General features: G+C 54.2%; 1 protein-coding gene across 1 annotated transcript in view; it reads left to right on the top strand.

The window, feature by feature from the left end:
- Positions 1-5: 5 nt before the first annotated feature.
- CNGB1 (cyclic nucleotide gated channel subunit beta 1) overlaps positions 6-15,984 on the top strand; it is a gene marked incomplete at its 3' end in the record, with an annotated part of 74,017 nt that continues 58,038 nt past the window's right edge. The window contains exons 1-11 of the mRNA XM_082370226.1: positions 6-6,283; positions 8,858-8,915; positions 9,221-9,293; positions 10,109-10,229; positions 10,331-10,376; positions 10,570-10,606; positions 12,218-12,293; positions 12,493-12,532; positions 12,851-13,067; positions 14,193-14,268; positions 15,544-15,580. Coding sequence (XP_082226352.1) covers positions 6,131-6,283; positions 8,858-8,915; positions 9,221-9,293; positions 10,109-10,229; positions 10,331-10,376; positions 10,570-10,606; positions 12,218-12,293; positions 12,493-12,532; positions 12,851-13,067; positions 14,193-14,268; positions 15,544-15,580 — 934 coding nt within the window. The remainder of the gene's footprint in view (positions 6,284-8,857; positions 8,916-9,220; positions 9,294-10,108; positions 10,230-10,330; positions 10,377-10,569; positions 10,607-12,217; positions 12,294-12,492; positions 12,533-12,850; positions 13,068-14,192; positions 14,269-15,543; positions 15,581-15,984) is intronic.

Consider the following 15,984-nt stretch of genomic DNA (forward strand, 5'->3'; position numbering starts at 1 on the left):
CCCAGGCCCTGCCAGGAGGAGTGTCTGTGAGCTGGCAGGGCTCACGGACACTTACTCCCCTCCTTACAAGCCTCAGGGAAGAGGGCACTGCCCTGCCTGCCAGTCCTTGAGTCTCCAGAGGTGGAGATTAGTGGCTGCCAGGATCCAGGGTCAGCATAAGGGGATCAGGGAGAGTGGTGGCCTCAGCAGGACAGGGATTAGCAGGTGATACTCCCCCTGCAGGCCTGCAGCCTCCCTCCCGCCTTCCCAAAAAAGTGAGGTCATGAGGTCCTAAGCCCAGCACCCTGAAGCCCTGGGGCCTGACCACCACCAAGGTGAGAACCACTGGGGGAGTTCCCTGGCGGTCCGGTGGTTAGGACTAAGCGCTTTCACTGCCGCGGTCCTGGGTTCAATCCCTGGTCAGGGGACTGAGATCCCACAAGGCTTGCAGCGAGGCCAAAAAAAAAAAAAAAGAACCACTGGAGGTGGACTCTGCCCCCCCATCCCCGTGAGGAAACCCTGGGGAGACTCTTAACTTATTTGCATATCTTGGCATGTGCTTTTGCATACACCTGCTCAAGTGCTGAGCCTGATGGGCCCTGGCACCCCTACTGTGAGGTTCAAGTAGGATTTGGCTCCCTAGTTGCTCCTCCTCCAGTGCTCCATCCAGCCCCAGAGCAGCATCCCCAAGTCCCACCCCTTAAAGAAAACTTTCCCTGGACTTCATTCACCACCCCATCGTAATTTTTTTTTTTAACTCTTTTAAAGTTAAAAATATAACAAAATCCAGAAAGTGCATAAATACATAATGTAACTCATAATTTATAAAGTGAGACCCTGTGTAACTACCAGTCAGGTCAAAACATGGCTACTACTTTGCAAAGCAGTGTAGTAGTTTCTTAAATAGTGAAACATAAATTTACCATATGACCCAGCAATTCTACCCCTAGGAATCTTCCCAAGAGAAATTAAGATATATGTCCACACAAAGACTTGCATACAGATGTTCATAGCAGCATTATTTATAATAGCCAAAAGGTGGAAACAACTTAAGTGTCCATTGACTAGCGAGCGGATAGGTAAACAGACTCTAATATATCTATGCCATGGAAACAGACTGTATGCCATGGAATACTCTTGCGAATTAAAAAGAAATGAATTATGGATACGTGCTACAATGTAGATGATCATCAAAACATTATGCTAAATGAAAGAAACCAGACACAGAAACACTCCACATATTATATGCTCCATTTATATAGAATGTCTAGAAAAGGCACATGTTTAGAGACAGAAAGCAGATTAGTGGTTGCCTGGGGCTGGCGGGGGGAATGCGGAGTGATTCTAACCAGCATGAGGGATCTTACTGGGCTGATGGAAATGTTCTAAAACTAGATGTTGCATAGCTCAGTAAATTTACTAAAAATCATTGAGTTGTACCCTTAAAACTGGTGAATTTTACGGCATACAAATTATACGACAATAACATTGTTTTAAAAAATTGATGTCAGCTAAAGAAAGCAAGTTAGGGCCCCGCCAGCCCCTAGAAGCTTCCGCATACCCCTTCCCAGTCCCACCTCCTGCAAGAGGTAACCACTCTCCTGGCCGAGTAGTATAACCACTGCTTTTCTTTAAAATTTTACTACCTATGTTTGCATAGACAAGACAGGCTAATTATGCCCTATTTGAGCTTTGTATGCATGGGCCATTGGGGTCCTTTGAGTCTGGCTTCTTTCCCTCCGTATATATGCACACGAGAGTCATCCAACTGGGGTGTAGCTGAGGTTCGTTCATTTGCCTCACCGTAGAGCTCGTTACTCTTCAGCCAGGCCCACCTGACTCTGCCCACTGGCTGGGCTCAAGGCCCCCAGGTTGCCGAGCCTTGGGGCACAGGTCAGCCTCCGCTCACACGGTGGTCCCATGTGGCCAGTCCTCCCCCAACACACTCAGCCGTCTTGGCTGCAGCAAACCCGGCTTCCTGGCTCTTCCCCTACCCCACCAGGAGCTCTTTCAGTCTCCTTTCCTAGCTCCTCCTTCTTTTCCCAACTTCGAAATGTGCCGGTGTGCTCCAGGCACCATCTCTGGCCCTTCTCTTCTTTACTTTTGATTCAATCAGTCCTGTGGCTTTAAGCATCATCTACAAGCTGAGCTGATGCCTCCAAAATTTCCATCTCCAGTCGTCCACCTCTCCCAGACTCCAGACACCCCCCGCCCCCCAAAACACACCTCTCAACACCTGCTGCACATTTCCACTCAGATGTCTCTCAGACAACGAAGTAGAGCTCGTGATTTCCCCCCAAAACTCTTCCACACCACAGCCCCAGGCTCCCTCTTTTCAGTAAATGGCACCACCTGCCAGTTGCCTAAGCTGAGCACCCTCAACACCTCCCTTTTCCCTCCCCTCCCCTTTTCTCTCTCCCACCACCTGCTGGGTCCAAGCCTCGTCATCTCTGCACTGGCTTCTGTCGAGCTAGAGGCAAGGGAGAGCATCACCAATGATGCTGGCCGTCACTTGCACACCCAGGGTGAGCAGTAGAGCTCACTGTGCTCTCTGGCTGGAGGTGCCATGGGGAGGAGTGCTGATCCCCAGCAGCCTGGCGTATTGACAGAGCACGGCAGAAAGAACATTCTCTCACACCCGTTGCCTTGGGGGTGGGTGCATATCAGAGGTTCTGCACAGGAAGGAGAGGACAGGGGTCGTCCAGTCACAAACTGGTTTGTTCCACCGCTACCTCCTGACTAGTGCCTTGCTTCCACACCTGCCCACTACAAAACAGCTGCACAGATGGCGTCCGGCCCCTGTTCTAAACCATCATGGGCTTCCATGGGCCATCAGCTAAAACCCAATCTTCCGACCGTGACTTACAGGCCCTACCTGATCTGTCCTGGACCTCATCTCCCACCACTCTCCCTTACACCCACTAAGCCCCTGGCGCCCTCTCTGTTCCTCAGGTGCATCTAAGCTCATTCCAGCCTCAGGACCTCTATTCACCCTTGCCTGGAACACCATTCACTCAGATCTTATGTCTCAGCTCAAATATGTCCCTCTTCATAGAGGCACCTATGCCCACTCCCACTCCCCACCACCTCACACATGTCTGCCCTGTGTGTTTCTTTCATGGTACTCAACATATCTGCAATATTTTTAAGGTCATCGTTAATCTTTTTTACTTCTGAATCTTCCATTGGAATGTAAGGTCCGTGAGGGCAGGTCCTATTTCTGTCTTTCTCAATGTGCCAAGGCTGGCAAGCTGCCTGGCACGTAGGCAAGGTCGAGAAATGTTGTAGGTGATCAAGTCAAGTTCCCTGCCCCTTTGCTAAACAGCCCACTGCCCTGCCCCCCACCAGGTCCTGTCACCTCACTGACTCCTTTGTGCTGGGCCTCTGTCGCTCTCCCCCTCTCCCCTGAGATCGCCATCCCCCTCTAGGGTTCGACCTCAGTTCAGGAGGCCGGCTTGGATGCAGTCATCTATCTGTCCTTGGATCCTCCCTAAAGGCCCAGCCCTTCTGGTGGATCCCAAGGCAGTGCGTGCTGAGGCCCTGCCCAAGCTGCAGAAGATTCTGAGACAGAGGGACTCTGCTTGAGTCCCTGCATTGGGGCTGGAGAGCTGGAATGTGCCTCCTGCCACTGCTGACTGAGAGTTGACAGGCCGCTGCTACCTTGAGGAGTCTCCCAGAATCACCTGGGGACTCCAAGCTCTTATCCTCCCACCAGCCGCTCTGTGGGTTGGCCAGGGTATGCAGGGAACCAGGTCCCCTGGCAGCTCCTGGTGCCCCAGACCAGGGCCATGTAGGGCTCCTTCCCCGGGGCCGACTCCTGGTGGCCCCTGAGGTTTGCTGCCGGCTCCCTCCGCATCAATCTCTTCTCTTCCACTGCCACCTCCCCACCCTCTTTAGCACCTCCTAATCCTTTGCATACGGGCCGGGCCGGCTGCTGCCAATTAATCCCCTCTGTGTCTGAGAGGCCAGCTGAGAGAGGCAGGAAGAAGGCAATTCCTGGCTGGTGGACGGCATCTGAGCAGGTAACTCAGGGTGAGGTGGCGGCTCGGTGGGACCCCTGATGAGACTCCCTCCATGCTCTCCTCCCATCAAGCCATTTAGACATGGAGAACCCGGCAAGGCTGGAAACCTGAGGCTTCTGTCTTCCCCTGTGAGGCTCAAACCTTAGAGAATATCCAAGGCAGCTTGTGAAATACGGATTCCAGATCCTGCAGAGGGTTTAGAGGGGCCTAGGAATCTGTATCTTCCACAGCTCCCCGGAAGACTCTGAAAGGCTGGTGGTCCAAGCACTGCTGTTTTTCTGGGTACCACTCCCAGGCCCCCCTTCCCGCCTGCACCTCCCTCATCAACGTGGAATCAGCAGCAACAGGGCAAAAAGATGGGAGGGGCCTGCACGTGTTTCTGTGCAGGAGGAAATGGCTGGGTCTGGGGGAAGAAGGGAAACCGGGAGTGGGGAAGGCTTCCCTAGTCATTTCCAGAAGGTTCAGAAGCACAAGCCAGCATTGCTGCCTGCTGGGAAATGGCTTGCAGGACTGGCCTGCAGAAGCAGCCGATCCTGGGCAAACGTCAGTACCTCCGGGGTAGATGTGGGACACCTGGAGCCAGGCAGACCTGAGCGTAAACTCAGCTGGGCCCCTTACTGGCTGTGTCACTTTGGGCAAGTCTGCTGACCTCTCTGTACCTCCATTTCCTTGGCTATAAAGTGGTGATGAAAACGCTTATTTACTGAGGCTGAGTGGGAGGAGGTGAGGATGAGGTGATCATGGCTTATGGGGCTGCCTGGGCTGGCTAGGGTCAGTGGAATCTGCCATCCTAAACATGCAATCTTGGGCTCTACCAGCCTTGGAAATCAGTGTTTTTACCCCCATACCCAACAAGGAAGTGGAAGACCAGAGGTGTCATGTCTGGCCCAAGTCACATTTTTGGCGGCTGAGCCAGGGATCTGACCCCCCCACTCAGAGCTGTGTCCTTCAGCACAGCTTCACTTAGGAGAAGCTGGGCTGCTGAGGCCAGAGCATGGACAGAAGTCAGGGCTGTGAGTAGTAGGGCAGGCAGCATGGCCGGGGCTGCGGGGATATGGGCACTGGGGCAGAGGTCCTGGGCCCTGTGCCTGCCCTTTGCAGCCTGTGGCCAGGGTCCCTGGCAGACGAGGGACAGAGAATACCTTGGCTGCCCATGGCTGGGGGGAGGGAGGGAGGATACACCATGCCGGGCACGGCCTCGGAAGGGCCCTTCAAGGCTGGGAGTTTGCATATATTGACCTGAGTGGCGCCCGCTGGGCCAGGCCATCCTGCAGGGATTTAGTCATAAGGGCAGGGCTGCCCATTCCCTGAAAGTAAATGATGCCAGAAAATGAGCCCGTGTAAGGTAGGGCTGAACTATTGCAGTAAACCATGAAAAAAGGGGCTTGTTATTTTATCTTAAAAATGTCTAAATCATGAAAATAGGTTGATTTTTATCTTATATTAAACAAAAAATATTTTCCATTCATATGCTGCTCATAATGTATTTTTAAAAATTTATAATGGGATTATGCTGAACATGATAGTCTATCATTAGCATTTTGGCTTAACATCCAATAATAGTCATAGCCAACATTTATTAAGCTCTCAGTGTGTGCCAGTCACTGTTCTTATCAGTTTATTTTATCCTCACAATAACCTCCACAAGATAGCTACTATTAACATCCCCATTTTACAGACAAGCAAACTGAGGCATGGAGCATTTAACTGATTTGCTCATGACTGGAGTCCAAAGCGTGTAGATCTTTCCATGTTAGTTCAAATTGATCTACTTAAAAAAATGGCTCCATAATATTCCATTATTGGATATATTATAATTTATTTAATCTGTGCCCCTCTTACAGAAGACCGATTAGGTACTTCCCAGTAACCAGTCTCCTACTGATGGATATTTGGATGTTTTTCATCTTTTGCTCTAACACTGTTGTGACCGACCTCTTTACACACATATGTTTGTGGGCTTGAGTATTTCTATCAGGAAAATACCTGGAGGTATAACTGCAAAAATATTTTTAAAGATGATGAAGGAAAAGAGAAATATATAACTCACAAAAGGAGCCCATGAATGGTGGGAGCAACTGTGAGCATTCTGGAGAGGCCTAAGGACTCGGTCCCCTACAGGTGTCAGGATGCTGGGCTGGGTCCAGAGGGTGCTGCCTCAGCCCCCAGGGACACCAGTGAAGACCAAGAGAGAGGAGGAGGAGGGGGCAGAACCAGAGCCAGAGTTGGAGCCGGAGCCTGAAACACCCCCTGAGGAGACTGAGCTAGAGGAAGAGTCCCTGGTAAGAACTGAATGGTGAGGAAGGGCACACTGGCCTCACCGCTCGGAGAATCCCCAGCTCAGGTCAGCTGCCCCCAGCGACCTTCCACAACAGAGAAAATTGGAGCCAGAAAGAAACGTGGCGGTCACCTGGTTCTGTAAACAGCCAGATAGTAAATATTTCAGGCTTTGTAGGTCATGCCATCTCCGTTAATTACTCAACTCTGCCACTGTAGTGTGAAAACAGCCATAGACAATACGTAAATGAATGAACGTAGCTGGTTGTGTTCCAATAAAACTTTATTTACAAAAACAAGCAATAGGCTGGATTTGGCCCACTGACCATTGTTTACCAACCTCTAGGGCTACTCAAAGTAGCCAATCCATGAACTGTTTGTTACCAGTCCAGGAGGCGATCAGAAGCTTGCCAGATGTAAATTTACTATATAAGTAAGCACACTGCTTAGTTCAGTTGTATTTGTTTTGCAGTAAGACTTTCTCCATGAGGGAAGCCGTGTGTTGCTATACAATCTGCTGCAAACTGCTTAATCACTGTGGACCAGTAACAGTTTGCAGACTGACACTGGTTCCTGGACCACATTTTGAGCAGCACTGCTCTAGAACTTTCAGTCAAGCACATCAAACTTGCCAGTTCTGTATCCCATTCATTCGGGAACATGATGACAACCAATTCAGAAACTCAAACAGATTTGATTTTGCTTCTAATTGATGCCAGGCCTGTATGCAGTGCCGGGAGCACAGTGATGAATAAAGCATTGCCCCTGGGGGTCAGCAGATGAGAACCCAACCAGGTTATTCTTCTAGGAGACAGAGGTGATGAGGGAAGGTGGGGAGCTTCAACAGCATCCTCAGCTTACCCTTCTGGGAGGACCAAAGAAGTGTATCAGACTGGAAACTCTGGGAGCTCAGAGGAGAGAGTCATCTTAATTTTGGAGATTGGAAGCTGGTGGAGGAGTGCTTCCTAGCCACAGTGGGCTGGGCCAAATCGTAACTGGAGGAGATGAAGAGGTGGGGCCTTCCTGGCAGAGGAAAGGCTATTACTGGGTAATGCAGGGTGTGTTTAGGAAACAGTGAGCTATCCAGGTATAGGGTTGCTGTGCATATGTGTTTGCATGTGCACACAGGTGTATGTACATACATGTGTGCCTCGTGTTCTTAGTGGTATGTTTGTGTATGCATGTGTATTAGCAAACTGTGTGCCCACAAACACATGCATGCTGATTCACAGGTGTGTGTGCACACATACATGTACGCACATATATGTATATGTGCACATGCATTCGTGTGCCTGTAGTTCCACGTGCATGTGGGGCATGCTAGTGTGTATAAGTGTGTGTTTCTGAGTCTGTGAATCTATTCATGTGTGTGTGCATGTATGCTCGTTTGCGTATCTGTGCTTGTATGTTTGTATGGATGGACATATTGGTATGTGCCTGCATGTTTGTATATACACATATTTTGTGCACCTGTGCATGTATGCACATCTATGTGTGTATTTGTGTGTTAATACATGTATGAAATAATGTGTTCATGAGTGCATGTTTGTGTGTCAGTGCAGGTACGCGTGTGTATGTGTGTATATGCCTGTTTATGTGACTGAACATATATATGTACATGTGTGTACACACAGATATCTGTGTCTGTGTATATATGCAAATGTATTGTGTGCATATGCATGTTTGTATGTCTGTGTCTGTACACTTGCAGATATTTGCATGTGTGTGCATCTGCATGCATGTACATGTGTATATGCACAAGTGGGCATGTGCCTATATGCACATGTGTGTGTGTTGGGACATGCATGCACATGCAAATGTATATGCACATGTGCTTTGTGTCTTGCATGTGCACATCTATGTGTGAGCAGATGGACTTATTTTTGTGTCAGCTCGTGTGTGTATGCATGTGTGTATACACACGTGTCTGTGTGTCACTTTCTGTATACACATGTGCTTGTGTGTGTCTGTGTATGTGTGTAAAGTATATGAGAGTGAGTGTATTAGTGTATGTGTGCACACATGTTAGTGTGTCTGTATGCATGTGCATGCTTGTCTGTACCTGCACACATGCGCACACAGCAGCAGAGGTGCAGCTGCAGAGGCAGATGAGAGGCAGAGGGCAGAAGCTGAAGGCCGCCCAGCTACTAGGGGGGAAATGGAAGGTTTGGTGCAGAATGAGAGGGAGCGGCTGGCTGGGGGCTGGCTGAGGGGTGGGCTCTTCCAGCCTCCTCCTCCCCTCAGTTGCCCCAAGGCCTTGTAACTCTCTTCCTCTTTCTTTTCAGGCCACTTGAGTGGGGCAGCTTCCTGGGGGATGTGATAGGCCTGGGGGGGGACCTTGGCGGGGGTGGGTGTGGGGGGATGGGCATGGTGAGGGCCCAGCCCTGGATGAGGGGCCCCTGGGGCTGGGAAGAAGGGAGTGTCCCAGGTGGAAGGTGAGGCCACCAGGATTTACAGAGACCACTGTGAGAATAGAGCTGTTTGATCCTGTGGGGGTCGGTTGTGAGAGGGATCAGGGGCTGCCCCTGCCTTAGGCTAGTCTCTCTGAGGGTTTACATGGTCTTGTTTGAACCCTCCAGCCACCTGAGGAGGCCTGCGTGGGGAAGCAAGTGGCTGAGGCTGATCCGGGCCCTCAGGGTGAGTGCTGGAAGCCCAGGCTGGCAGGGTGGCTGGAGGCGGGGGAAGGGCTGTGTTCTCCACTGCTCGGAGCCTTGCAGCAGCCCACGAGGTGGGCAGACCCATTTCACAGATGAAGAAACTGAGGCTCAGAGAAGCTAAGGGTGGGTTCCTGGGGACATTTTAGCTGAGCTGAGCTGGAACCCTGGGCTTTTGACTCCCTCAGCATTCTCCCCTCTCCTCTGCCTCTGACTTGACCTCCCCAGCAGGGTAGAAACAGGTCTCTCTGAGGCTCCAGTTCTAAAGTATGAGGGACTCCTTTCCAGAAACCCAGGAGGCTGCCCCTTCTCCACCCACATCCCTCCAGGCTCAGGTCGCTGTGGTTCCGGAAGCGAACAGGTACTGCACCACCCTCCCCTCTCCTCAGGGCCAGCCCCCCAGCCAAGCTAGGGAGCCACTGAGGGGGTGGGGATGGGCACTGCTCTCAGGTCTACAGTCACGCCCAAGCAAAGGCCCAGAACATCTTAGGAATTGGCTGCAGGGAGCCTCAGGCAGAGGAGGGGGTCTCCTGGGCCAAATGGACCATGTGACCAAGAGAAATGGAGCGGGGGTTGGGGGGGTTGGGGGGGTGGGGGGTGGGGACCAGAGGTTTCTCAGTGCCTGGGTGAAACCCAGGTTTAGTGTGGCCGGAGCTTCTGATTTTCCCAATGAAGACAGAAATCCAGACTTTTCCGTGAAATCTCCCAGATAGCTCAGACATTTTAGACCCTTGGTACTTATCCAAGTAAGCATGTCTGCAGAGGGGGGGGAGGGCTGGCCTCAGATGGTGAGTCTGTGACCCTCATGTTTAGGCTGACTAGCCTCCATCACAAGGAAACACCTCACAGGAAACTCTCAACCCTTTCAGAGCACAAGACATGTGCCGAGTGCAGGAGGGGCCCCCTGGAGCCAGGCTAATGGGGCAGCAGGGTGATACGGTGATGTTTTACTGAGTATCTGATGGCGGTGGGCTTGGAATGGCACCAAGGGTTGGCATCCCCCATTTTCCAGAGAGGGACACGAGGTTCCAGGAGGGAGGTGATGTGTCTGCAGTGTCACAGTGGGGAGATAGAGGTTTGGGGTTCAAACCAAGTTCTTTAGGATGCTGTGCACTGCCATGCCGACCAGAGAGGGGCTGGGGACATTGAGGGCAGGCCGGTATCTCTGTCTCTCAGTGGTCCCAGCAGCCAGGTGCTGACCTGGCTCAGAAAGGGTGTGGAGAAGGTCGTTCCGCAGCCCGTCCACAGTGGCAGGCCTGCCCAGAGCGCCACTGCTGGCTTGGAGGGTCCAGCTCAGGTACTACCGGGGCCGGGAGCTGAGGCAAGCCGGGTGGGGAAGGGGCGGGAGGAAGGCTGATGGCCGTGGACTCTCTGCCCACGTCTGTCTGTCTGTCCCAGCAGGCAGGAGGACAGATCCTTGGGCACCGCAGCACTGGGGGCTCAGGTAAGGCCAGGAAGCAGGATGGCTTAGGGGTGGGCTCAGGGACTGTCGCGTTGGGCCCTGCTCCCTGGGGTGAGTCCACGGGGCCAGAGCTTCTCATCTGACTCGGCCCGGGTTCGAACCTGGGTTTGAGTTGGGCTAACCGGGGAGCTCCGGGCAGGCCTCTTGCTGCTGACCGGCTTCCTTTCTTCTGCAGATGGACACAGTGAGGCCCCCAGGGCCCAAGACAATGGGTGAGTCCCCATCCTTGAGCCCCATCTGTAGTGTGTGTGGTGGGCTCAGCGTGCCCAGAGCCCAGGGTCCACCACCAGCTGTGTGTGACCTTGGACATGCCTCTCATCTCTTCTGGACCTCACTTTTCTCATCCACAAAACCGGAACGATGGGTCCGGTGCTGCTCATGGTTTTTTGTGCTGATTACTGAGAGATCCCCGGGTGGGGGCCACCTTCTGAGGATGGGGAGAAGGCATGGATGAGCTCCTCAGAGATGGGCCTCGAGTAGGTGGGTGCCGCGTGAAGCCCGGAAGCAGGGCCTGGGCTACCGTGGGGGACGTCGGGGTGCCTAGGTTGGTCTCACGGTTGGCAACAGCTTCAGACTTCTCAGAGCTGACCGAGGCGGGTGGCAGGCTGGATGGGAACTGTGGCAAACGGGGGAGCCCACGTCTCTCTCCAGGGAGGGGCCCCACTGAACTCCCTTCCCTCTGCCCTGCAGGAGTGCTGACCCGGTGTGGCCAGATCCTCCAGTTTTTCAAGAGAAGCTAGAAATTTAGGTTTTACATCATCCTTAATTTTTAGATGTTGCCAACTAATTGAAAAGTTTTCAAAAACACTGTGAGCTCCCCCAATAAACCTGAAGCCTCCAGTTTGCTGTCTCTGCTGGAAATTCAGAGTCATGCCTTCATCTCCATTCACCCCACCCATTCATTCCTTCCCTCATTCGTTCATTAGACTGTCGGGTCCTTGAGCACGGGGGCTTTTGTCTTAGTCACTGCTGAACGCCCTGGTGCCCAGCACAGTGCCTGCCATACGGAGGGGACTCAGCACAGAAGGGATGAATGAATATATGAATGAATGAATGAATGAATGAATATGTACAATCACACACTCCATTCATTCATCCATTGCTCCAGTTTGCTGTCTATTTCTTTTGTCCCCTGGAGGCTGCCCTGGTCATGGGTCTCCAGGGCCACTCCCCTGACTTGTGAGACCAGTAAAACGATTTAGGATGAAGGCACCCAAAGGACTTGCCAGCTTTTTGGGGGGCCGTATCTGGGGGATGGGTTCCCCTGGGAGCATGGAGCTTCCCTGAAGAGGACAGGGCTGCCTGGAGGTCAGATGGATCAGGGGACCCAACGTTTGTCCCAGGGCCAGCTACATAATTGGTGGGGCCCAGCGCAAAATGAAAATGTGGGACTCCTTTAAAAAAATTATTAAGAGTTTAAGACAGTGATGATAGAGCATTAAACCAAAAATGGGCCCTTTAAGTATGGGGCCCTGTGTGACCACACTGCTCACATACCCATGAAGCCAGACCTCTCTGTCCCAGTCACAGGGAGGGCCCTAGGCTGCATTCGGGTCCCCAGGCAGCCCCCGTTCTCATCTGTGCCCAGGAGGCCAAGGCTGGGCCTGTTGTTCCAGAGCCTGGTCCAGCCCTGGGTCAGAATTTTTGGTTGGTGGAAGTCCCCCACCCCGGAGGCCCTTTAAGAGTATCCAGTCCAAGGTCCCCAGTGTGCAGAATGGGAGTTGAGGAAGGGCTGGTCGAGGCCTGGGACCCCAGCAGGTGGTCAGGACAGCGTGGCTGGGCACTCCTTCAGGCCGCTCGGCTGACCTCTGGCCCCTCTGCAGGCCGAGGCCCTGGCTGCTCAGGTGGCTTGAGCAGAATCTGGAGAAAATGCTGCCTCAGCCTCCGAAAACCTCCGAGGTAAGTCGAGGAAAAGGAGGAGCAGGCAGCTGACCACCCAGGAAGTGCCTACCTAGTCCAGCAGGCTGTCCTCACCCCTGGGACCCACGGAGTGGCTGCAAGAGGGGCAGGGCATTCAGGGGAAGGGTGGGCGGGGCTGGCCGGGGCAGGGAATGCACCTGACCTTCTTTCGTGACGTCACTTCCTGTTTACGACCCAGGGCTGGAGAGATGAGCCTGCAGATGCCGCCTTGGGTCCAGGTACAGGGAGGGGACCTGGGAAGGGGCTGCCTGGGATGGTCACAGACTGGGCTGGGGGTACAACTGGGGCCTGAAGGATGCTCGGGGCGGGGTTCAGGGCTTGCAGGGAGCAGGTTGTTGTGGGAGTCCTAAACCCCCCTCCCAAGTCCAGGCTGGGAAGCCAGTAGCCTGGGACAGCCTTGTGAGGTCCTGAACAAGTCCCTTCCCCTCCCTGCACCTCAGCTCTGTGTCTGTCTGATGATGAGGGGAGTTGGGGTGGTCCCAAGGGGCTCCCCACTCAGTCACGTTGGCACCTTGAATCTGGACTCCGTGCCCTAGGGGTTTCATGGAGCCCCACCATGTCATCCTTAGTCTCCTGCCCTCCCTGCTGCACAGAGCCCCCGGGACCCCCTTTGGAAATGGAGCCCGTGCCGCAGGCCCAGGAGAGCCCCTCCCTGCCTGCTCCTGCCCCCCCGAAGCCCGAGGAGGAGCCGACTCCAGAGCCCCAGCCCGGCATCCAGGCCTCCTCCCTGCCGGCCCCACAGGACTCTGCCAGGTGAGCCTCGCAAATGCCGCTCCTCCCACAAGCAGCAGGCTCAGTGCGTGGCCCCAGCCCAACATCCACCAAATGAGTCTTTTAAATTAGAAAGGTAACACATGCACCTGAGAGAAAATTCAAAGGGCTTTGCAGCGCCCCCTCGACCGGGCAGTCACATCAGCAGCTTCTCCTGCTTCCGCGCGTTTCCTACACGTAGACAAGCTCTGAGCACATTTCTCCTTTAAACTCACGTACCTGGCAGCAGCAAACTCTAGATACTGTTCCTCATCTCACTTTTTTCACCTAAAAACGTAACTCAGAGGTGGTTTTATGCATAGAGGTCTGCTCCATTCTTTCAACGGCTGCATAGTATGTTATACGGATGTACCAGCTTTTATTTAAGCATTCAGTGGACATTTAGGTTTGTTTCCACTTTTGCTGCAGTTAATAGCCTTGTACAGGCATCATTGCGTTCATGTGCAAGTAAATCAGAGGAAATGGAGTTGTTGGTCCAAGTGATACATGCATTTAAAATCAAGATAGGGACTTCCCTCGTGGTGCAGTGGTTAAGAATCCGCCTGCCAGTGCAGCGGACACGGGTTCAAGCCCTGGTCCGGGAGGATCGCACATGCCGCGGAGCAACTAAGTCCGTGCGCCACAACTACTGAGCCTGCGCTCTAGAGCCCTCAAGCCACAACTACTGAAGCTCTTGGCGCCTAGATCCCGTGCTCCACAACAAGAGAAGCCACCGCAATGAGAAGCCCACGCACCGCAACGAAGAGTAGCCCCCGCTCGCCGCAACTAGAGAAAACCCGTGCGCAGCAACAAAGACCCAACGCAACCAAAAATAAATAAATAAATTTATTTTTTTTAAAAAAATGAAAAAAATAAACTAAAATCAGGATAGGTACTGCTAGGTGTTCCCGCCCTGGCAGTGTGTGAGGGGCCTGAAATGCACCTTGGGGGTGGCAGGGAGGGTGGGGGGGACTGAGTTACCTGCTGGGGTCTGCACAGTAGCCAGAGGATTTCCTGGGGAGGCCAGGGATGGGGCAGTGGTTTTCAGGGCCGGGGGCTTCAGTCCACCTGCGGGCGGGCTTGCTACCTGCCTTGGGAGGGCTCTGACTCTCTCTCTCCCCCTTGCAGGTTGATGGCGTGGCTCCTGCACAGGCTGGAGATGGCCCTGCCACAGCCAGTGATCCGTGGGAAGGCTGGGGAGCAGGTCGGTGCTGGGCTGGGGGGAGTGGGGGCCTTGAGTGGTGGATGGAGGCGTCTTGCGAGCTCAGGCAAGGGTGGGATGGTTGCTGGGTCGCGGGGAGGGCACAGAAGGAAGAAGGGAGCCTGCAGCTGGAGCTCAGCCCACCCAGCCCGCCTGTCTGCATGGCTCACACTCATTCCACACACACTCTCTGGTCACTGTGGCCACAGGGCTGAGAAGTGCTGGCCCAGCCCCTCCTGCCAGGTGGGCACAGTCAGTGGGGGAGGTGCTTCCCCGGGGGGGGTGTTGGCAGAGAGGATGTGGGGTGCAGAGGAGGAGCCTCCCGGGAGCATCAAGGAAGACTTCCTAGTGGAAGCGGCCTGCAAGCTGAGAACTGAAGGGGGAGGAGGAGGAGGAAGAGGGTGGGTGAAAGTGAAGGGGGTGGTGTAGGAAGGGCCCTGCAGGCAGAGGATCAGTATGTGCAAAGGCCCAGAGACAAGAGAGGGCTGGAATGTTCTGGGAAGAAGTGGGGCTCTCAGGAAGCCAGTGGGCCCTGTGTGCATTTCTGACGACCTAGGGCTCCCACATGGGTGGGCGGGGGGAGCAGGGCCTCCCCCATCTCTCCTTCTCCCAGAACCTCCCACCCGGCCCTTCTCTCCTGGGGACAATTGGCCATCTCCATAGAAGCACCTGGAACTGGGGGGCAGGAGGCCTGGATCGCAGTCCCCCTGCAGTAGGAGGTAGACAGGAAGCTTCAGGGTCCCTTCCCCGTGGGCTGAGCCTTCAGGCTCCACGTTCATGGCCTCTGTGGGTGGCAGAGGAAGCTCAGCTTTGGAGCTCCCCAACAGGAGGAAAGCGGGGTGTCCAGTGGCAGGAGCGATCAGTGGGTGAAGATGTGCTCACTGAGGGGGGGATCCCTGAGGATGGGGCTGCGGGGGGATGGTGGGGTGCTGGCGGGGAGAGGCCTTCGTGCGGACGGAACTTTGAGACAACACTCCAGGGAAGGATGGGAGAGGTTTTTCATACACAGAGAACCAGAGAGAGGGCATTCCAGGCAGGGGCCCAGCCTGGGCAAAGGAGCTGAGGTGGGACGAGGCAAGTGGTGACCCTGGTGGGGGAGTGACTGGAGGAGCGGGCGACCTCTGAGGCGGGAGGGAAGAAGCAGGACGGGATCTTCTGCAGTGTCCCGGGAGCCGTGAGGAAACCCCCTTGCACCTGCGTGTGCCGGGAGGGCTGATGGAAGCAGGGAGGCCGGTGAGGAGCCCACAGCAGTTTTTTTCTCCTTTTCTCCCCATACAGGAGCCTGACTCCCCTGTGACATGTGACGTGCAGAGCAGTAAGTGACACGTTAGTGGGTCCTCGTGTGTGTCTCCATGGGGGTTGCTTGGTCTGAGCGTGCACGGGTCGTGGGGCAGGCAGAGCCTCCGGACCTGGAGCTGGGAGAGCCCCATGTTCTGTAGGCCCCGCCTCAGGTCAGCCTGGCCAGGTCGCCAGAGCCCGGCCCAGAGCCCGATGGTGGCCGGTGGCCCCTCCTGGGAGCCGGGGGTGGGTGGATGCACACGTAGGCAGGAGCCTGGCTTGCCTTCCAGCTTCTATCCAGAAAAAATAATTCTGAGGTCAAGTTGGATGGGTCCCCCTTTCCTGCTAGGAGCCCCTGGTGAAAACTCCCCACAGCCCCCTGGGCCAGTGGGTTTGGTTAAGCAGAGTCCCTGGTTGTGGGATGAAAGGAGGGAGATGGGC

Source organism: Balaenoptera borealis (genome assembly GCF_965194805.1).
Source record: "Balaenoptera borealis genome assembly, chromosome: 19".
NCBI lineage: Eukaryota > Metazoa > Chordata > Mammalia > Artiodactyla > Balaenopteridae > Balaenoptera > Balaenoptera borealis.